Source organism: Dipodomys spectabilis, unplaced genomic scaffold (assembly GCF_019054845.1).
Source record: "Dipodomys spectabilis isolate Male_0828 unplaced genomic scaffold, ASM1905484v1 ptg000098l, whole genome shotgun sequence".
NCBI lineage: Eukaryota > Metazoa > Chordata > Mammalia > Rodentia > Heteromyidae > Dipodomys > Dipodomys spectabilis.
The window spans coordinates 8,091,948-8,114,300 of record NW_024870775.1 but is presented as its reverse complement, the minus strand read 5'-3'; the positions used below and the strand labels follow the sequence as shown (position 1 = coordinate 8,114,300).

The 22,353-nt window shown below is 52.5% G+C and overlaps 1 protein-coding gene across 4 annotated transcripts in view; it reads right to left on the bottom strand.

Annotated features, from left to right (window-relative positions):
• Positions 1 to 22,353, bottom strand: part of Baiap2l1 (BAR/IMD domain containing adaptor protein 2 like 1) — a 75,852-nt gene that overhangs the window by 4,420 nt on the left and 49,079 nt on the right. Inside the window, exons 4-14 of one of the 4 annotated variants that reach the window (XM_042686902.1) lie at positions 16,480 to 16,541; positions 16,301 to 16,372; positions 15,501 to 15,638; positions 14,181 to 14,333; positions 12,253 to 12,420; positions 9,577 to 9,724; positions 7,755 to 7,980; positions 6,541 to 6,618; positions 5,604 to 5,760; positions 1,161 to 1,198; positions 492 to 585 (exon numbers count right to left, since the gene is read on the bottom strand). In XM_042686902.1, the coding sequence (XP_042542836.1) occupies positions 510 to 585; positions 1,161 to 1,198; positions 5,604 to 5,760; positions 6,541 to 6,618; positions 7,755 to 7,980; positions 9,577 to 9,724; positions 12,253 to 12,420; positions 14,181 to 14,333; positions 15,501 to 15,638; positions 16,301 to 16,372; positions 16,480 to 16,541 (1,316 nt within the window). In that variant the 3' untranslated portion in view covers positions 492 to 509. Of the gene's footprint in view, positions 1 to 64; positions 586 to 1,160; positions 1,199 to 5,603; positions 5,761 to 6,540; positions 6,619 to 7,754; positions 7,981 to 9,576; positions 9,725 to 12,252; positions 12,421 to 14,180; positions 14,334 to 15,500; positions 15,639 to 16,300; positions 16,373 to 16,479; positions 16,542 to 22,353 lie in introns of those variants that run through there. The other 3 variants (XM_042686901.1, XM_042686903.1, XM_042686904.1) reach the window with 3 other exon arrangements.

Sequence of the window (22,353 nt, the reverse complement as noted above, 5' to 3'; positions counted from 1 at the left end):
CGTGGGGCGGCCCCCTCTCCCAGGCCAGCGTCCAGCTTGTGTTCAATCAAAAGTTGAAAATTGGTAAGTTAAAAAAATTTCACATTTAATATCACGTCTCATAATTTATATTGCTGAAAAGTGATGATCTGCATGCTTAGCCACACACTTACACAGCATTTTAACACCCCGATGCTAGTTAACAGCTCATGCTTTTCGAAGCAAACCCCCATTTCTACAGGTAGTCGCCCAGAGAGCTCCTCACAAAGCACAACATGTGTCCTTTATTCTAGCTGTTAACTAAAGATACAAAAATAAAAGCTACAGGAAGAACTGGAACTCAATTTTTTTTGAATAGAATAATAGGAAGGAAATATTTTGATTGAGCTGGTGGCTAAACTATGATTCATTTATCTTAAAGAGAAATGTATAAACCCAGCCAGGTAAAATGGAGAAAATGCATCTGTCTGTGGGGAAGTGAGCGCCCCCTGGTGGAGCCGTGCATGGAAGGCCCTCTTCGCAGGTGAGCTTCAGCGAATGAGGGGCGCTGAACGGTCATTTGTCACCGTAGGCCGGAGCTTCACAGTAGCAAAGGGGTTCTCTCCACTGTCAGGGAGAAGAAAAATCTACATGAATGACGGTGAGCCCACATCCTGCAACCCTCTGTCATACGCAAGTGTGTAGCATTTCCTTTGTTCTTTTTGGTGCTGGGGTTTGGACTCGGGGCCTCATGACTGCAGACAAGCACTACCACTAAAGCCATACCCACAGCCCTTTCTGCTTTAGTTTTCAGAGAGGGTCTTGGTGGAAATCTGGGCTGGCCTCAGACCATGATCCTCCTACCTCTGCCTCTGGCATAGCTGGGATCCTCTGCTCATTGATTGAGATAGCTTTTGCCCAGACTGGCTGGCCTTAAATTGAAATCCTCCCAGGTAGCCTGGATTGCAAGTGTAAGCTACCACACAGAGCCCTAGTCCTCACACTGTTTGCTAACCACAATGATCCTCTCATGCTGTCCTTCTGGGTAGGGAGCAAGCCAAAGTTTTGAGCAGAAGTCCAAGGGCACACACATCCACACCTCTTTAGTCCTGGTGTGGGCAGGGCCAAGGGGGAGGCTGGATCCAAAGGGGGGCACTCACCAGGATCTGCTCCCAGGAATGTCTAAAGAGGGTGGCACATACCTGAGGAAAGGCGGCTTGGCAGTCCCATTTGCATCACTCTGTGGGAGGAATGAAGCCGAAGGTTAGGGAAGGGCTTCCTTGAGTTGGGATTATAGGCGAGCACCACCATGCCCAGCCTGAAATCAAGGCCTTTTAAATAAACCCATGGGTAAAGACAGAAAACTCTGGATTGTTTAGATACTCATTTTGCAGAGCCTTCTGGATTCCTGTGAGAGGGAGGAGGGGCGAGAAGAGCATCGGAGGGGCAGTCCTGTGGCACCTGGAGCTCACATCTAAGCAGTGGGGTCGTGTGGAAGCAGCACCGGAGACTCGGGGCTCAGGGGCACCTCTGCACCTCTGGAGCGACTGCACTTGATTTTGGGGAACTGGCAGTGAAAATCCAGTTGGGGGGGTGGGGGTTTGATCCTGACTGCCCAGCTGTCTCCTAGGGAGTTCACAAAGCATGAGAAGGTAGAAGCAAATAAAAAGCCACAGCTGCCCTCCAATTCAGGGGCCACTCTGTCCTGGCAGGTGCCAGGAGCACTGGGGCCACCCATAGGGCTGTGGAGGGGGAGCTGGTGGGGACGTGGCAGATGGCTGGTGGGCCTCCCCTCCTGCACACTTCCAGGCAGGGCTTGGCCCAACGCCAAAAGCCTGCAGTGGAATTTCATTTTCTGCCAGCAGGGGACAGCATAGCACCATGAGGTGTAACCAGGGCTGGGGAGGGGGTTAGGAATCTTGGGCAGTGCAGAGGGGCTCCTGGGGCTCAGCCGCAGGGCAGGCAAGCAGGGTGCAGTGTGGGTCCTGAGCAGACGGCCAGGGGCTGCTCAGCACATTCAGATGGAGCTGCAGACCCACTTCCTCCTGCAGGGGACGCTGTGCTCCCCCAGCCCAGATCTAACTTTTTACTGTCTGATGATTTAGGGCTGATCTGTGTTTTTTTCCCCTTTGGGCAGTACTGGGTTTCAGTTCTGGCCCTGTGAAGCTGGTGCTCCAACCACTTGAATTCAACCCCCACCTCTTTTTGCTGTCGTTATTTTTCAGTGAGAGTTTTGTTTGTTTGCCTGGAGCAAGCCCAGAGGTCTTCCTACATATTGCCACCAGGCCCAACTTTTGGTTCAGATTGTGTGTGGGGGGGGGGGGGGGGGGGAGTGGTTTCCTTGTCAACTTTTCTGATTTTTAAAACACAAGGAGGCCTGCTGACTTCCTGCCCAGGGCTAGCATGACGATGGCTCAACCCTGGAAGGAGCCTTGGCCTCTACTCCAGAGGCCAACAGGAAGGGCAACCTTGGTCTACCACACAGAGCACCTCCTCCGCGCGCACTCCCCCCGCCCGTTGCCCTCCTGTGTCAGGAACCAGAGCCCCCCCGGAGGTGCGGGAAGCAGGGGCGCAGGCCACCAACATTCCTAAAGCCTACTGCTCCCCCAGGTCAGCGGGAGAGACCCCACAGCGAATGTGGAAAGTGGTGAGAAGCCACAGCGGAGTGAGGAGCAAAGGAACCCCTAAGTAACCCCAGGTCAAATGGGGGCCAACCCTGCACCCCAAATCCCACACCAGCAGGTAGATTGCAAGCACGTGGTGACCAGGAAAGCCTTGTCGTTTAACTGCCCCAAATGTCCAGCCAAAGGGGAATGCAGTTTTACCCAGATGCTGGCCACCTGTGCGCCAGGGCAGCGAATGGATGGGGGAACGACTGGAGGGTGAGGTAGTGCTGCATGCCTGTAGTCCAAGCACTTTGGAGGCTGAGGCCAGAGGATTTTGAGTTGCAAGCCAGCCTAAGCTACACATCAAGGCCTTATCCCTCCAAAAACCAAAAAATAGCTTTGTGCTTTTCTACCTGTGGTATTGAGATGTTTATACACAACAGTCACTTGAGGCTGACACGTGGTGTGGCTCAGTGACCTTGCTGGTGTGAAGGTGACAACACAGGAGAAACTGCCCTCCTTCCCTTCCTCAGGGGACCCTGGAGGTCAGAGCCACATGTCCTGCTGGAGGCCAGGAGGCCCAAGTGACTGCAGCCTCTGGCAGCTGGCCTCCCGGCCTCCCAAGGCTGTTTCTACGACTCCGATTGGAAGCTTTGTTTGCAAAGGCTGGCGTCCTTGGAGGAAACGTGCTCTGTGCTGGGAGCTGTGGAAGGGAAAGTGAGCAGAGAAGAGGGAGCAGAGCCCATCCTCCCCCTCAGGCCTGAGGCCTCTGGTGACTTTCACTGCTAGTGCTGCTTGCACTGTCCTGACATCGGAGCAGAGCTCATCAGACCTGAAGGAAAGACTCCCGGAGGTGGAGTGTGGCTCGCAGCCCGCTGGGCCTCCACCAAAGACATGCACAGCTGCTCGGCCTGCTGCAGGACCCCGGAAGCAGCTGTGATCCTTTGTGCCCCCATTTCTCCACCCAGGAGGGGTGGGCGGTGCCAGGCCCATCACGGGCACAGAGGACGCCAGGGAGCCACCCGTGCCTGTGTGTGGCCCGCGGGAGGGGAAGCTGAAACATCACGCTGTTTCCACAGGTTTCTGTGTGTTCGAGGAAAGACGGTAAAATGATGACAGCAGAGCCAGGCACTGGTGCTCACGCCTGTAATCCTAGCAATTCAGGAGGCTGAGATCTGAGGATCATGGTTTGAAATCAGCCCAGGCAGAAAGTCCCCATAAGACTCATTTCCAACTAAGCACTCAAAAACTGGAAATGGTGCTGTGGCTCTGAGGCCCAGAGTTCAAGCCCCACAACCAATTAAATAAATGAAATAAAAGCTGGTTTTTTTTTTTTGGGGGGGGGGAAGGGAGGGAGTCTTTTGTGTGGCTTCAATCTAGGACCTGGCACTGTCCCTGAGCTCTTTTGCTCAGTTTTCTGGGGTTTATTGGAGACAAGAGTCTCACAGACATTCCGCCCAGGCTGGCTTCAAACCACGATCTTCAGATCTCAGCCTGGGTAGCTAGGATTGAGTCATTGGCACCACCCAACTTAATTTTTTTAAATTTTTGTCAGGAGTGAACTCGGCCTGAGCGCTGGTCCCTCAGCTCTTCAGCTCCAGGCAAGCACCCTACCACATGAGCCACAGTGCCACTTCGGGTTTTCTGGTAGTCAACTGGAGATAAAGAGTTTCACAGACTTTCCTGCCTGGGCTGGCTTTGAACTGCAATCCTCAGATCTCAGTTTCCTGAGTATCTAGGATTACAGGTGTGAGCCACTGGCGCCAGGCTTAATGCTTTTTTTACTAGCACTCTATTTATATCCAAAGTGGGAAGCTGCTCTCCAGTGGCTTTATGCATCCTGAACTAACTTTCTGTGTAAGACAACAGTTCATCTAAGGCCCTGCTTAGTTCTTCAGAAGCCCAACACTCATGGCTCTGTCTCTCCACTTCAGAAAAGGATTTTTTTTTTCTCTTTTAAATGCTGGCCCGTTTCAAGATGTAGAGTGGGAACTGTGTAAATTGTTGAAAAATGGCTCTTAAAATATGCACACGAGAGAAAAGTCACCACTCCAGGGGTCCGGGCAGGACAGTGCTTGTTCTGGGCTGGCTGTGGCTGGCTGTGGCTAGCCACTAGTCCTGAATTGGTCCTAATCACCCCACCACCCCCACTGCATAGGACCATCGGGCAGCCTCCCAGCCGCCCCCGGGGCTCGGAGGGCACAGCCCAGAGCCCTGGCTTCGTGGGCAGTGGATCTGTGACGCTCACCAGCCGCTCTGCACACCTACTTTACCTTTTGTCACACTTGCCACAGCTGCCAGGAAGCGGCTGACAACTTCCTTCTCCATAGCAGTGGTGAACAGGCGACTTCGCCACACCAACGCCATGCTCTAGGTCCTCTCTCGGATGGCAGAGTGGGTGCAGTCTGAGCTCCGGCCTGCCCTGCCTTCTGTCCTCCTCCCACTACATCATCTACACTTAATGAAACCCCACAACTAGATGTCCTGTCACCAACTTGAGGGCTAGCCTCAAACCACGATCCTCCTGACCTCAGCCTCCCAAGGAGCTAAGATTCCAGGTGTGAGCCCCTGGTACCTGGCTATCTTGGTTGCTCTGTATGGGCCCACCCCCCATGGATCTTTTTTTTTTTTTTTTTTTTTTGGTCGGTCTTGGGGCTTTAACTCTGGGCCTGGACACTGTCCCTGCGCTCTTCAGCTCAAGGCTAGCACTCTTCCACTTGAGCCACAGCGCCACTTCCGGATTTCTAGTGGTTTATTGGAGATAAGAGTCTCACGGACTTTCCTGCCTGGGCTGGCTTTGAACCACGATCCTCAGATCTCAGCCTCCTGAGTAGCTAGGATTAGAGGCGTGAGCTACCAGCGCCTGGCTTACCCTCATGGATCTTATTAACATAAGGACTGCCACACCAACTGCATGCTGACACAAGCAAATGCTGTGAGGTGAGAGCTTTTCGCCCTTAGGAAGCAATCGAAGCGCCTGCAAGGAGTGGGGAGGGGCAGGTGACCGCCAGGGGGTGCAGAGGCCGTGTGGTCACTCACAGGCGTGGCGCTGTCCGGTCTGGACGGGGCTCTGAAGGTGGAGGTGTTCTTGGCAGGGTCCGGCGTGGGCTGGCACTGCAGGTAGTCAGGAGGCGGGATGGCCACGCTGCCCTTCTCGGTCAGGTCCACCGTGCTGACGCTCCTCACCGGGGCCGCGCTCCAAGCCAAGGCACGGAGTCAAATCAGAGAAGGGTCCCCCCAACCTGGGCCCCCAGCGCCCCATAGCACAGACACTGCTATACGGCATCTGCCCAACTGAAGCTTATACTCAAAGGCAACTCTTTCAAGGACAGGACTAAGGACGGGGGCGGCTCTTAAGCAATGTCATCTAAGCAGATTAAATCTGGAAAATCAGGAAAAGGGAGGTGGCAGCAAGCTCCTGAGCCAACACACACCAAGCACTTGGAAAAAAATGGAAAAACTCAGGTTTTGGGTTATTTTCCCCTTTTTGTTTTCTGTTTTTTTGTGAGATGGGCCTAGGCTGGCCTTTAACTTGAGATCCTCCTGCCTCAGCCTCTCCAGTGCTGGGATTACAAGTATGTGCTACCATGCCTAACAAAACTCAGAGTTTCAGCATTCTAAAAATGACACTTTTAAGGTCTGGGCACAGGGGCATTTAAGCTGTTCTGCTAGGGCTACACACGGGGCAGTCCTGGAAGGTTCCCAGGCTCTTGGGGGTCCACAGGAGAGCCATTAGAACCCACACACAAACTATCCACACTGAGGCCTAAATGGCTCTTCCTGGAGCAGGTTCCTGGACACTGCTGGACTTTGGTTTTCTCATTTTACGAGTGGGGGGTCTATGGCAAGATGAGTGCTGCCCCCAGGGTGTGGGGCTACATCTGGGGGGTGCTGCCCTCTGCTGTGGGTTACATCTGGGGTGGGTGCTGCTTGGGGTGTGGGTTAGTGGGGCGTTGGGGTCGGGCAGCCTTGCTACCTGGGCGCAGGCGCAGTGGTGGCCTCCTCGGCGCTGTCCTCCAGCAGCTTGGTGTACGAGGACGGGAACCACCCCCTCCTGTGAGTGCGACAGAGAAGTGTGCCTGGCTCACATGAGGCTGCCTGGCACAGGGGGCTGTGTGCACCCACCCCACCCACCACTCCATTTCCCCTCGGGGACTTGGCTCCCATGTCAGGCCAGCAGCCGGGCCAGTTAGGCACATGATCTCACTGAAGTGACTTGGCGCTGACATCTTTCGCCTTGTCTGGTGCGGGAACGGCACCTAGTGCCTCATATGTGCTGAACACACGCAAGTCCTTTTGTTTCTATTTTATTTTTGAGGCAGGGTGTTGCCACTTTGTCTGGACTGGCCTCCAACAAAGATCCTCCTGACGCTACCTCCAGAGTAGCTGGGAGTAGTAGCTGGGATTGCAGGTGTGCACTGGCCACGCCCAGCCCTTGTCTTCAATCTGAAAACACATCTGATGCAGACGAGCGAGGCCAGGTGCAAGGACTCAAGCCATTGCTGGTAGCTACTTGGGAGGTAGAGGCCAGGGCATTAAACAGTTTGAGGCCAGCTTGGAGCAAATCAATGACTGGGCATGTCACCCCAGCTACCTGGGAAAGTACAAATGGGAGGATTGTGGCCCAGGCAGGACTGGGCATAAAGCAAGACCCTCTACCAAGAAATAACCAATGCCAAGAGGGCTGACAACGTGGCTCAAGTGTCATGCCTAGCAAGCACCAGGCCTGAGTTCAAAACCCCAGTACCACAAGGAAAAAAACCCCAAAAAACCACAAACCAAAACTCCCCCAGATTATTATTCCTGAGAAACAGGTCCTTTTTAAAAACAAAGGAACAGGGCTGGGAAGGTGGCTTAGTGGTAGAGCGCTTGCCTTGCATGCCTGAGGCCCTGGGTTGGATTCCTCAGCACCACATAAGCAAAAAGAAAAAAGCCGGAAGTGGCGCTGTGGCTCAAGTGGTAGAGCGCTAGCCTTGAGCTGAAGAGCTGAGGGACAGCCCCCAGGCCCAGAGTTCAGGCCTGACAAATAAAAAATAAAAACAAAGGAACGTTCACATCTCTGTGGGGGGTGACAACCGCCTGGCTTCAGTGCAGCGGCAGACACTAGCAAACCAGACTCCAGCTAAAGTGCTCCTGCACCCAGTGACGGCGGGCAGCTCTGGGAGCCCGCCGACGCACACCCTGACTCACGCTCTGGTGGTGTCGTGCTCCCCGTAGAGCCAGCCATCCTTCTCCTCAGGGACAAGCAGCGTGATGACGTCTCCCTGCGCGAAACTCAGCAGAGTCTTGTTGGTGCCAGCCGTGTGAGGGAAGATGGTCTTCACCTTCTGCTTCTTCATCAGGTTCAGGCCAGTGGCGACGGACACCGACCGCTGTAAGCTGGGGTCCTCAGATGAGTCTGTTACAGGGGCGTGGCCTTGAGCAGTCAGAGGTGTGGCTTTTGAGGGTCGGGGGGCGTGGCCCTGAGTGGTCAGGGACTGGCCGGAGGACAGGCCCAGGCCCCCTCTGTCCAGTCTTGCCCATGTGGGGCGGGGCCTGCAGGGCAGTCAGGGCCTGGTACACACTGTGTTCTGTCACTGCTCTACCACCAGCAGCCCTGGCGCCAGCAACCACCCACCTCACCGCTCCGCAGCACCCACCAGTTTACCAGTGCCCTGACTGGTGGGGAAACTGAGAGCAGAAGAATCCTGAATTGGCCCGGATCACACAGAGCAAGCGGTGCCAGGCCTGTCTAGAGGAAGCCAGCCCACAGCCCACACTACGGGGCTGTGTGCAGACTGTCCTTCATCAACTGGGGCTCCTGCTGCCCTCTGGCCAATTCTTCACCATGCCAACATGGTTTTGCCATCTCCTTACTACTCCTGTCTCTCCCTCTTTTTTGGCTTATTGAAAAGACTCGGTGGTTTGAACAATGGTGCTGCACGGGCACTGCCGACTCAACTCCTCTAGAAGCAAAAGACCCCAGTCCTCATTGCCAGCGTGGAAATGGCTCTGTCTGAACCCACAGTCGAGTGGCCCCATAGTCACGTCTGAGACACACAAAGGCCAGTCAAGTCTCAGGGGCCCTGAGTGCTAAAGACGGCATGGGGTGAGCGGGCCTGCTAAGAGAAACGGCACCAAGCTTTTGCCACCATAACCAGCCCTGCTTGGTTGAAAGGGAAGCAGTGAAGTTTCCAGAAAGCACAAGGCGCCGTGTCGGAGAGGGTGAGTGTGGAGAGTTCTATGATGCCTGTGGGTAAGATTAATAACCAAGATTTTGGGCTGGGAAGGTGGCTTAGTGGTAGAGTGCTCGCCTCGCATGCATGAAACCTTGGGTTCGATTCCCCAGTACCACATAAACAGGGAAAGCCGGAAGCAGCGCTGTGGCTCAAGTGGTAGAGTGCTAGCCTTGGGCAAAAGAAGCTCAGGGACAGTGCCCAGGCCCTGAGTTCAAGGTCAGGACTGGCAAAACAAAACAAAAAAACACCACCAAGATTTTGTCATGCAAACTTTTATAGCTGGCTTTACTAAAAACAAGACAAAACAAAACACCACCACCACACAGTGCAAAGCTAGGTTATGTACATGCAAACCCATCATCATTATTATTCTTTTTTGTTGGTTTCTTGAGACAGAGTCTCAAGAAGGCCAACTCAGGTTGGCCTTAACATTTGATCCTCCTGCCTTAAAGCCTCATGGGTGTTGGATTTACAGCTATGCACTGCCACACCCTGCTCAATAACATTTCTCAATAGCACATCTACCCTATGTAAGCAGCCATCAGTAGGTAGAGTATCTTAAGGTCCATACCTTCCCCCTCCCCCCCCCCCCCCCCCCCCCCATAACTAGAGTTGGCTCCAGGGCCCAGCTCTCAGCCCTACCTTATCAGCCTTGAGGTATAAGCTATTTGAAGCTCAGACCAATCTACCATGTTTGGTTACCTAGCTGTCAGGATATGCTGGCTATTTATTTTACAAATTCCTTTTAAAATTTTATGAAGGTGCCATACAAGAAATCAAAGGAAATGTCTTACCTTTTGAGTGATTTGTCCTTTCTAACGTCTGCGCCCCTGTGGCTGGATTATTGAACATATCAATCAGGGGGCTGGTGTAGGCTTTGGCTGAGGGAGCGGGGGGCATCTTTGGTGAGTATTTTGAAAGCGTGTCATAGTCCTTCCCGACCTGGAAGAAGCCTTGGTTAGTTTGATGGCAGAATACCCCACTGTCACCAGTGGGTGACAGATTGAGGGGGGGGAGTGTTATATGCATCTTTTCAGTCCCACTGTCTCCCCCAAATTCTGCCACTTGTAGGACAATGCTCCCATTTAAATTATTTCAATAGTGTCCTTCACTGTCAAAAGAAAAAAAGCTGGGCGCCGGTGGCTCATGCTTGCCATCCTAGCTACACAGGAGGATGAGATCTGAGGCTCATAGTTCAAAGCCAGCCTGGGCAGGAAAGTCTAATCTCCAATTAACCACCAGAAAACTGGAAGTAGCACTGGGGCTCCAAGTGGTAAAGCATTAGCCTTGAGCAAAGAGCTCAGAGACAGCGCCGAGGCCCTGAGTTCAAGCCCCACGATTGATGAACAAAGAAAAAAGAAGAAACAGCTACTCCTCCTCACCTTCATTAATCAACTTTCTGTCCCTCAGGGCTCTGGCTCCCCTGAGGAGAGACGGGAGCGGAGTCTACCCTGCAGGTGGCTTCCCACAGCACCGCCAATGACTCTCTTAATCACCCTCTCCCCTTCTGAATGCATGTTCTTTTGCAAACTCTTCTCTAGCTTTCTATCAACTAGATAGAATCTCTGGCAGGGCGCCTCGTGCTTTCTGGAAACTTCATTCACTGCTTCCCTTTCAACCAAGCAGGGCCGGTTACAGTGGCAAAAATTTTGTGCTGTTTCTCTAACCAGGCCCGCTCATCGCAGGCAGTCTTTAGCACTCAGGGCCCCTGGGACCTAACTGGTCTTTGTGTGTGTCTCAACCCCAGTCCATGAAGGGCAGGTCCCCTGGCTGCTAGACCTTGGCCCTAAGTCCAAGGACAATGTGGAGGGTGAGGGGCAGACACAGGTGACACGGGCTGCCCAGGCGGCAGTGAGGGCTTCCTCTTGCTGGGTGGGGATTCCTCAGGCGGTATTGGCATGGTTTGGGTGAGGGGATTGAACCCCCAGGGTCCAGCCTGTCTTCTGTGTATTCATCTCTCTTCTCATCTTCTGAACCCCTTTTCCTTCTTCCTTTTTGTTGGTTTGGAGCTTGAACTCGGTGCTTGGGCACTGGCCCTGTGCTCCTCAGCTCAAGGTGAGCACTCTACCTCCTTCTGGTTTTCTGGTGGTTAACTGGAGATAAGAGTCTCGTGGAGGGGCTGGGAAGGTGGCTCAGTAGTAGAGTGCTTTACCTTGCATACATGAGGCTCTGGGTTCAATTCCTCAGCACCACATAAACAGAAAAAGCCAGAGGTGGCGCTGTGGCTCTACTGGTAGAGCGCTTGCCTTGAGCTGAAGAGCTGAGGGACAGTGCCCAGGCCCAGAGTTCAAGCTCCACAACCGACAAAAAAAAAAGTCTCATGGATGTTCCTGCCTGGGCTGGCTTTGAACCACAATTCTCAGATCTCAGCCTCCTGAGTAGCTAGGATTACAGGCGTGAGCCACCAGTGCCTGGCTTGAACCCCTTTTCTTATGGCAGTGTTGGGACAGTCCTTTCGCCTAGTTCTGAGTCCCTTTTTACTAATGACTCATGGACCACTACTGCTGTTTTGGAGGGAGGGGTGAAAAGGATAATCCCATGTAAAAAAAATTGTGTGTGGGGGGGGGGGGGAAGAGGTGTGGCTCATGTGGTAAAGTACTTGCTGAACAAGTACAAGGCCTTGAGCTCAAACCCCTATATCTTCCCCATCTTCCCCATGTATGGAAGCAGGATGGAGTGGCATAGAAATCCCCCCATCTGCTTGGGCACCAAGTAATTCATAGGCCTTCCAATATCCCCCTCCCCCTCCCCACTGCCTCTTCAAACCCCGAGGCAAATCCCATAGCCCATCACCCCACCTACAGAGAATCCACTTTTCACTGTTGCCTCCAGCCCAGGCCATGTGGGCCTTTGTGCCCGTGTGTGTGCGGAAGGCTGGCCCTGGCAGTGCGGGATGGTCCTGGATGCACTCTAGGGCATCATGCCAGGCTATTCTGGCCGGGGATGGGGGGGCAGGGGGGGGGGCTGCTGCCTGTCGCTTGGCACAGGAAGATGGGGGGAGACACATGTCCTCCCACTCCACACCTGCCGGCTCTGCACCTTGTCCTGCTTAGCTTTGGGCCTGCAGCAGACCCCATGGGCAGGCAGCTGGGTTTTAAAGCTGTTCCCATCATTCCAGTGCCCTTAGGTAGACAGGCAGGATGGACTCAGGTACCCAAACTGCCAGCCAGCTCCAGCTTTCCCTGTACATTTGTGAAAATAAAGCTATAAAGCCCAGCTCACGGCTGGCGCTCTACTGTAGAGTCCCGCCTCCAGACAACACCTCTGTCATTGCTGGAAAACTCATGTGCGTGGCTTGCTTCAGCTCTGAAGACAAGGGGGGTGGCCATGGGAAGTGGTGGGCTTGGAAGTAAGAACGAGGCCTGTGGTCTCCACCAATGGGGGCAGCCCTCTGCCTCTGCTCAGAGCCCATCTGGCCCCAACACACAACCAGGGCACCGTGCAACTGAGGAGAGGGAAGGGGCACCTACCACGTTGCTTCTCTCGATCATGGGCGACGGCTGGGGCGTCATGGATGTGGGGGTGGAGATCGGGGTCCTTATCTCTTCGATCATGTTCATGATTTTCTCTGGCACTTTGGTGGCATCACAGCAGGTTTCATGCCACCTGGGCAGTTTGGAACTCAGTAATTCTGCAGACTATAAATCCAAAAGAAGCAAAACCAATGGCAAAGGCGCCTGGTGACAGATTGCATGGACGGTGCATTACTGCTTGTTTCAGAAGGGAAGGGGCTGAATTTGATCCACGGAGTGGAATACTGAGATCAGGGGTCATAGTGATTAAGGATATGTTCAGGCAGGGTGTGGTGGTGCCAACACTTGGGAGGCTGAGGCAGAAGGATCCCAAGTTGTGGCCTGCCTGGCCTACATAGTGAAGCACTGTGTCAACAGTGAAACAAGGAGAAAAACAAACAAACAAACCAAAAGAAACATGAGTCAGTGGAGACACAGCTCACCCTCAGAGCACAGAAGAAGACAAAACAACAACAACAAAAACCCCAGTAACTCTCTACTCCCTACCACCAAAAAATAAAAAAAAAATAAAAAATTCAAAAGCCAAATAAGAAAGGTCAGGGGCGGAATCTTTGATCTCAGGGAAACTGGCAGGCTCGCGTGTCTGTGTATGTGCGTGCGTGCATGCATGCGTGGTTAGGCCCAACGACACTCTGGGAAGTGGGTTCCGAGGCCATGCTCCAGGTGAGCATGAGGACACACTGCGGGACCTTCAGGCCTTTGCAGAACAGCTGGGCTGCAGCTCAAGACATAAGTGGGCAGAGCCTGGAGATCCAGGTGCCTTCCCTTACCCTCCCAGGTCAGCAGTCTGTCTGGGAAGGAGAAGCTGGAACTTTCTGGAAGCTTCATGCATGGCAACTTTGCTGTTCTGATCAGATCTGCATCAGCAGGACACATATCGGGGAGAGCACAGCCACCCCCCCTCCCCCCACATCTGGACCAGCGCTGGGCCTGTAGGAGCTCGGGGCTTTGGCTGCCAAGAGGGAGGGGATAAATGATTACTGGGACTCAAGGTCAAGTCTAAGAATGCCGTGGCCAATAGCCAGCACTCTCTGAAAGCACTCCAGGTGCCTTCTGACATAGTGGGGTGCTGCCTTGGAGAAGAGAGCCTCAAGGCTGTGCAAGGCCCTCACCATGGAAACAAAGTGTAATGTTACACATGGTGCTTATTCATATTAGGTAGCCAACAGAACCTTTGCAGAGTATACAACAAATGTGTGCAGATATGCAAGGCCCTGAAAGAAGAAGCTGTGGTCAAGCTTCTCGGATGATGCAGAACACTCTAGATCACTTCTCCGTGAGCCATGGAGAGTACCTGACCTGAACTAGTGCTGGTTTTGGACAGCTGCACAGGCATAAGAGAATTCATCATTTAAAAGAAGTGCATTAGTCTCTGGCATCCCCATCGCTGACGTGTCAGAGGGACCTCCTCCTGTCAGCCCTCTGCAGCAGGGACAGGAAGGACTCCTGGAACACAGTGTCCTGACGCCTGAGAAGGGGCAGGGCTGCTGGTGACCTGCTCCACAGCAGTAGCAGGACAGTGGCTTGGACCACTCGAGCTGGCCCTAGGAAGGACATCAATTCTGTAGATGCATTGTAGATACATAAGATAGATGACTCAGAGAGGAAGAGTGGACTTTTCTGCCCACGCTGGCCACAATCCTCAGATCTCAGCCTCCTGAGTAGCTAAGATGACAGGCCTGAGCCACTAGTGCCCAGCCTGAGCATTTGTTTTACAAGAGGATTTTCAAAATGGATGCAGTTCTACATCCCACACTACAAGCAGGCACCTGTCCATTTCCCAGGAGGTCTATGGGCTCTGTACTGGGGTAAAAGCTCCCTCTGGAATGGCCTGGCTGGAGCAGGAGGCCCGAGCCTGCGCCCACCTTCACATGATAGTGGTGGATGTGGTCCGTGAAGCTACAGTGCTTATCCACCAGGAAGCAGAAGCGCCGCTTCTCCTCCAGCAGGGCCTCTCTGCAGCCATCAGCGATGAACTTCTGGATGTCGCTCTGGCGGGAGGTGACTGTCTCCACATACTAGGAGAGAAAGCGGAGGTGTGGCAGTAACAGGGTGCATCCTGTCCCTGCCCAGCCCCATGCTCATCTTCTGCCATCTTTATGCTGTTTTATTTTAATAATGGAGGCAGAGCAGAGCTGTCACCTGACCTGCGCATGCAGCCCTCCTTATAAGACCCTACGTGCCGGCCTGCAAGTGGCGTGGATTGTACCGCAAAGCTCTGTGAACTTGGCAAGGTGAAGGTTCAAACCCTGGGTCTACATGCCAGTCACAGGGCGTAACCTAGGCTGACCCTTCCAATGCTGATCACAGAGTCCCTTCTTCTTGCTCCAGGGAAAACCTTGCAGCATGCAGCTCTCTTTTTTTTTTTTCTTTTTTTTTTGTCCGGTCATGGAGCCTGAACTCTGGGCCTGGGCGCTGTCCCTCAGCTCTTCAGCTCAAGGCTAGCGCTCTATCACTTGAGCCACAGCGCCACTTCCGGCTTTTTCCTTTTTGCTTATGTGGTGCTGAGGAATCGAACCCAGGGCCTCAGGTATGCAAGACAAGTGCTCTGCCACTGAGCTACCTTCCCAGCCCCGAGCATGCAGCTCTTATGAGGCCAGAATGCATTCATTCATTCACTCATGACAATGTCTCATGGAATACTGCCTCAAACTTGAGACCCTCCTGCCTCAGACTCCTGAGTGGGGCTGGGTTCACAAGCACGCACCACCATACCGGGCTCAGAATGCTGAGTGTGTATTTGTACACGCATGCTCGAGCTGCTCTCCTGAGACTTGAACTCAGAGCCTGGGTAATAGCCCTGAGCTTTGTTCAAGGTGAGCCCTCTACCACTTGAGCCACAGGTCTACTTCTGACTTTTTTTTTTGCCAGTTCTGGGACTTGAACTCAGGGCCTGAGTACTGTCCCTGAGCCTCTTAGTGCTCAAGGCTAGCACTCTATCACTTGGCTTTTTCTAAGTAGTTTATTGGAGAGTTTCACAGTTTCCTGCCTGCGCTGGCTTCAAACCGTGATCCTCAGATCTCAGCTTCCTGAGTAGCCAGGATTACAGGCGTGAGCTATACGAGTGTCCGGGTGTAATGCTTTTTAAGTCAGTAACAGCACAATGTTGAGTGGAGACAGCAAGGGGCAGGCCACCCTTTAAATCATATGACTAGGGGTCAAAAGCAGTGGGGGGAGGGAAGTACCTCAATTTCTTTGTGCTCATATTTTAGGGCATTGCGGCCCCCTTGACTTTTCCTCCGTATCTTCTTCAGCTCGGCCTGGGACTTCTCCAGGGAATCCAACTTGCTCTTGTGTTCTGTTTGGTAGCGTTTGAGCGTGGCCTGCGAGTCAAGTGTGGGCTTTCCTTCACTGCAGCACCTAGTAGCCGCCACGCACGCGGCCACCATGACCGTGGCTTGCTCTGCATGGGCGCCCAGCACTCACAGGCCTGCTGCTGAGGGCCCGGGGGGCAGGGATGGCTCTGGAGTAATGAGGACCAAGGACTCACATATTGGGGTGTTGGGGGACATTGGAAAGTAAGCTTTCTAGGGGAGATGGAAAGCACTTGTGTGACAAGGCTGGAAGACCAGGGGAACGGAGACCCCAAAACCGGCTAAATGGACACGGGAAGTGGGGCAGGCTGGGGGCGGGAATGGCTGTCCTAATAGGCATGTATCAGCTGACAACACTGCTTTCTAGGAACACAGTTATTTCTGAAACTATTCTGTTCTTGTGCCTTTTCTTTTTTAAAATGGTTTGGAGCCAGGGTCTTGCTATGAAGTCCTGGCTGGGTTCAAACTCTCAATCCGCCTGCCTCAGCCTCCTGAGTGCTGGGATTACAGGCGTGCACCACCCCACCCCACCGGTTCCTCTAGTTTTTAATACAGATCTCAAGTGGTAGCAGAAAGAGGCCCCTCAGTTCCACAACCCTCCTCCCCCGCTTCCCTCCCGCCCCTAGGACTGAACCGAGGGATGGCCGTGGAGCGGACCAGGCCGCACGCACGTTCATGTACTTCACATCCAGCTCCGTCTTCTTCTCCAGCTCATGGATGATCTCCTTATGGAACTTTCGGAACTGTTCATGAAATAAAAAAATATATATATCCCCACCAGGTTGGAGGCTTTTGGCGCGATCAGCGCAAAGCGCGGTGCCATTGTGCTTGGCGCGCAGTGGGCACGTACGTTCTCTTCGAGGCTCTCGTTGAGCTTCTTGTGGGTGCTGGCAATCTCGATGAGGACGTGGCCTGCGAAGGAGACAGATACGTTAGGAGGCGCCATGCGCTGGGGACAGGCTCTGTGAGGCAGGTGCTCTCCCACACAGCCACCCCTGGTCACCACATAGGAGTTGAAAAGTAACAGGAGGGAACATGGTCTGACAGGGTGTGGGGGAGGGGGGAGGTAGGAGGGGGACACTAGCACTACTTGGCCCCCATGGCTGCTTCTAGGAAGAGGGCAGGGAACCACCTTTGCCACCATCAATAACGCCTTGGCTGGCTTCCCCACGCTCCGCCTCCCGCTGCTTTAATTCTGAAATTCTCTTGCCAAAGATCACCTCGACCATCACAGCCACCAACTTTAGGAACAAGAGATTTATTTTTATCTGATTTCCCCAGAGTAATCAGAGTATATGCTAGCCATGAGAGAAAAAGATGTTTCTCATTTTAGTTCATGGATTGTTCTGGAACTATGAATGCCAGGGGAAACTGCAACAGGAACAGTGGTTTTTGGCTTGGGTCCCCTGGGAGGAGGCCACTTCTCTGAAATGGGAGGGGTGGGGGGACAAGAGTCATATGACCGAAAAGAGGGTTCCAGGACAAAAGGGGGCCATTCCCAGAAAATGCCAGAGCACTGCTGTGCAATACCTGCCTCTCTTGCAAAGTGGTAGCCTTGCCTACTAAACAGGGAAGTACATTTCAATAACAGTAACAGCTGTGCATGACAGCTCATGCCCAAATTCAGGAGGCAGAGATTAAGAGGTTCGAGGTCAGCCAGGGCAGAAAGTCAGTGAGACCTCCGTCTTAGTCAACAAGCTAGGTGTGGTGGTTCACAGCTGAGAAGAGGGAAGAAGATCACAGTTTGAGGCCAGCCCCAGGAGAAAATGCAAATATATTTTTTAAAAAAAGAGCTAAAGCAAAAAACAGCTGGGATTGTAGCTCAAGCAGTAGAGCAACCACAAGACCCTGAGATTAAAACCCCAGCACCAAGTCCGGCACCAGTGCTCACACTTGTAATCCTAGCTATTCAGGAGGCTGAGATCTGAGGATCACGTTCAAAGCCAGCCCGGGCAGGAAACTCCAGAGACTCTTATCTCCAATTAACTACCAGAAAACTGGAAGTTGCGCTGTGGCTCAAGTGGTAGAGCACTCACCTTGAACTGAAGAGCTCAGGGACAGTGCCCAGGCCCAGAGTTCAAGTCCCATGACCAACCAAAAAAGAAAACCAACAGTCCCGCATGGCAACAAAACCAAAACCCCAACAAAAGAATGTGCTGCTGGGTCATCTGATAGTTCACTGGCCAGAGAGAAAGGATTCTTATGGCAAACCAAACAGCTGTAGGTGAGGGAGGGAGACAAGTGCGGGCCAGCAGCTGGCCTCAGCTGTCCCTTCTGTATAAGAGCCGTCGCATTCTAGGACAACTCGGAGACAGCTGGCTCATAGCCTGCCGGCCCAGACCTTCCCACACAAAGCCATCAGATACGCCACAAGGCCACGCCCACCAGCCACCCACATCCTCCAATCCCAGCTCCTTTTTGGCTGCCAGCTAGTCATGAGGGGCGATTTGTCATCAGTGCCACACCCACAGGGAAGACTCATTGCACAGATGCTACCATGTGCCACCTTTAGGGCACATGTGACGTCATGGGCATGTGCGCACCAAGTCTCTCCCAGTCCCTGTCCTGCCAGCTGGGCTCTGAGGAGCCCCGTTCTCTGCCCTCTGCCACCTGGCTCATGTCCTTACCATCTTCTCTCCTGCTCACCTGGTGGTAAGCTGGATACACCAGTATCTAAGGGCAGTCAGAGCCACTAGAACCCTGAGCATTGTGGCACAAAGAACCCACTCTGAAGACAGGATGTCCAGTGACATAATCTATTCCCTGTGTGCTGCACAACACTGACAGGACAACAAGATGGACAAACGAGAGGATGGGGCAGAACCTCCCCAGGACCCACCCACCCTCCCCAAACACCCCAACTCACTATGAAAACTGAGACTTCTTCACAACGAGCAGCCTTTCTACCTCAAGTATACAATCAGATTAATGTTACTTGATATTGTTGAGTCATTTCTCAGTGAGCTCTTCAGGGTTCTTTTATAGCTATTTAAAACTCATATGTAATTCTTTGTTGAAGATGAAAAAATAAACCAAATCCGCTTAACTGTTAGTATTTCTTCGATTCTTGGCAAGTCAGATCTCCGTAAGAAAACAAATCTACAAATGATTTGGCTAATGCTGGGTGCCAGTGCTCACCTCTTGTAATCCTAGCTACTTAGGAGGCTGAGATCTTAGGATCATAGTTCAAAACTAGCCAGGGCAGGGGCTGGGAAGGTGGCTCAGTGGTAGAGCACTTGCCTTGCATGCATGAGGCCCTGGGTTCAATTCCTCAGCACCACATAAGTAAAAAAAAGAAAAAAAGCCGGAAGTGGCGCTGTGGCTCAGGTGGTAGAGCGCTAGCCTTGAGATGAAGAGCTGAGGGACAGCACCCAGGCCCAGAGTTCAGGCCCCACAACCAGACCCCCCCAAAACAAAACAAAAAAAAAAACACAAAAAACTAGCCAGGGCAGTAAAGTCTGTGAGACTCAAATCTTCAACCAACCAGTAAAAGGTCAGAATTGGGCTTGACCTCAGAACCAGGGTGCTATCCCATAGCTTTTTCACATAGGTTGGTACTATATTACTTGAGCCACAGTGCCACTTCTGGCTTTTTGTCATTAATTGGAGGTCTCACACATTTCCCTGTTCAGGCTGGTTTCGAGCCATGATCCTCAGATCTCAATCTCCTGAGTGACTAGTATTATAGGCATCAGCCATCAGTGCTTGGCATGAATTATATATATATATATATTTTTTTTTTTTTTTGGGTCCAGTCCTGGGGCCTGAACTCTGGGCCTGGGCGCTGTCCCTCAGCTCTTCAGCTCAAGGCTAGCGCTCTACCACTTGAGCCACAGTGCCACTTCCGGCTTTCTTCTTTTTGCTTATGTGGTGCTGAGGAATCGAACCCAGGGCCTCAGGCATGCAAGGCAAGCGCTCTACCACTGGGCCATCTTCCCAGCCCATGAATTATATTCTTAAGTGGAATATTAAAGGCATTTTTTATTATTATTATTTTTGGTTAGGACTGGGGATGGAACACAGGGCCTCATTTAAGCTCGACAAATTCTGGGTCACTAAGCTACAATCTAACCCAAAGGAATTTATGTTAAATATATACATTTCAAATTCATGTGCTCAACGTAACTAAAAGATATCTATTATCAATTCTTCTGAAAATTCATAGAAACCCACCCTCCTCTGGCTCAAAGCAGTATTAGAGCTGGGAATGTGGTTCAGTGGTAGAGTGCTTGCCTAGCATGCATGAAGACCTGGGTTCGATTCCTCAGTACCACATACACAAAAAAAGCTGAAAGTGGTGCTGTGGCTCAAGTGGTAGAGTACTATAGCCTTGTGCAAGAGCAGCTCAGGGACAGTGCCCAGGCCCTGAGTTCAAGCCCCAGGACTGGCAAAAAAAAAAAGTAGGATTAACTCTAATAACATCTAGGAACTATGAGTACATATATTCCATGCTTTCTCCAATTCCATGCAAGGGCAAGCTTGTGCCAGCCAAAAGGCACATATAGGAGGTAAAACAGGTGGCAAAGCCGAAAGAATATACCTGGCATGAACACACAGTTGGTGTTTGAACCTTTTGTGTGCTTTTTTCAGGGCCCGCGCTGGGCAGACGCCGCACCACGGCGCTGCATCCCGGCCACCTGACCCAGACGGAACCGAGCAGCGGGAGACAGGCAGCGCCCGGGACGGCTACGGGAACACACTATTTCCCAGAAGCACCAAGTCACGTGTGACCCGCAGTGTCCTCAAAAAGACCACATGACGCAGGGCGAGCCCACCCGCGGCTGGCCTAAAGCCACCCAGAACGGACCAGGCAAATGGACCTCGGCGTCCCTGGAGACAGGATGGAAGTTTCCAGCAATCCTCCAGATAGCAGAAGTGAGGCTGAGGGAAGACAAAGAGGCGAGCAGAGGACGTGGATCCTGCCAACGCGCCTGCGCTGGGGCCGAGGAGCAACAGACGGGTGACGGCGGCGAAGGCTCCGCCCTGCGCTGTGCGCACGTGCGCATGACATCAGCACGCAGCATGTGGTGCGTGTGCGGACGTCGTCAGCGCGGTGTTCTTACGGCATGACCTCAGCGTGTGGCCCGCTTTTGCAGGGATGACGTCAGCATGTGGTGCCCGCATCTCCGGGCACATTACTCGAAAGCCTCGCACAGCCAGGCGCAGGTGGCTCACGCCTGTCATCCTAGCTACTCAGGAGGCTGAGATCTGAGGATGGGAGTTCAAAGCCAGCCTGGGCAGGAAACTCCGTGAAACTCTATCTCCAATAAAAACCACTAGGAAACCAGAAGTAGCACTGTGGCTCAAGTGGTAGAGTGCTCGCCTTGAGCTGAAGAGCTGTGGGACAGCGCCCAGGCCCAGAGTTCAAGCCCCATTGACCAACAATAAATAAATAAGTGAGAGTCTTGCACAGGGCACCTGGTTATCCTACAGCCGGGCTAAAATTAAATGTATGTCGAGGAGACCTGACACACGTTAGTCAGCTAGTCAGCATCAACACGGTCGTTTCTGGCCCGAGTAGAAAATGGTGAAGGTCAGTAATGAGTTACAAATGACTAGAGAGCCTAGGAATCCAGCAGTGAGAGACCCAGGAAGAAAATGCAGCACCAGGCAGGGATGCCCTTGCCACAGGTGCAGCATCAAGCGCCTTCGTGCGTGAAGAGACTGGCATGGTGTGGGAACATCGCCATTGGGTAGCCATCGAGTAATGCTCGGTGGCGGCAAAACTCATTGACAGATGCCAGATCTAGAATGCCCAATGCCCATCCTGATGTGGAACAGGTATTGAGGCAGTCTGGAATTCTCCCCCACACACAGGACTTGATGATACATGTGTGAACAATAGGAACTCTGCATGGTAGAAAGCATAGAATGTCTTCAACACACAAATTTACACATGGGGGGGGGCGCGGGGAGCTGCGCAGCAGTAGCCTGCAATCTTGGCTACTCAGAAGGCTGAGGTCCACAGAATCACAGTTCAAAAGCAACTTGGAAAAGAAAAGTCTTCAATACTCCATCTCCAATTAACCAGCAGAAAGTCAGGCTGGAGGTGTGGCTCAAGTGGTAGAGCTCCATTTGTGGGCAAGCAATTCAAGTGAAAGCAGGAGGCTTTCAGTTCAAACCCCAGTACTACCAACATGGGTATGGGAAGGGAGGTAAATAATCATTGTGTCTGCATTTGATATTAAGCAGATAACAAGCTGACTTGGATAGCATTCCAGCCAAGGATGTGCAACTTAAATCCAATCACTAAGATCGGGCATTTGAAAGTTCCAAATGCCAAGATCTGCGAGAGTGCTTGCTGGGAACAGTGGCCTAGGCCTGTAATCTCAGCTACGTGAGATACAGAGATTAGGAGTTCTACCAGCTCAGACCAAAAAATTGCTGAGATCCCATCTCAACAAAACAAGCCAGGCATGGTTGTACCAGCGTGCAATGCCAGGTATGTGGGAGACATCTTGGTGCCAGGCTGGCCTGAGCAAAAAGGGTGACCCTAGCTGAAAAATAAAGCAAGCAAGCAAGCAAGCAAGCAAGGAAGGAAGCAAGGAAGGAAGCAAGCAAGCAAGCAAGCAAGCAAGGAAGGAAGGAAGGAAGGAAGGAAGGAAGAGAGGGAGGGAAAGGGAAAGGGAAAGGGAAAGGGAACGGGAAAGGAAAGGAAAGGAAAGGAGGGAAGAAGAAGAAAAAAGATTTCACAATCCTAACTACCCATCTCTACTTAGTGTTT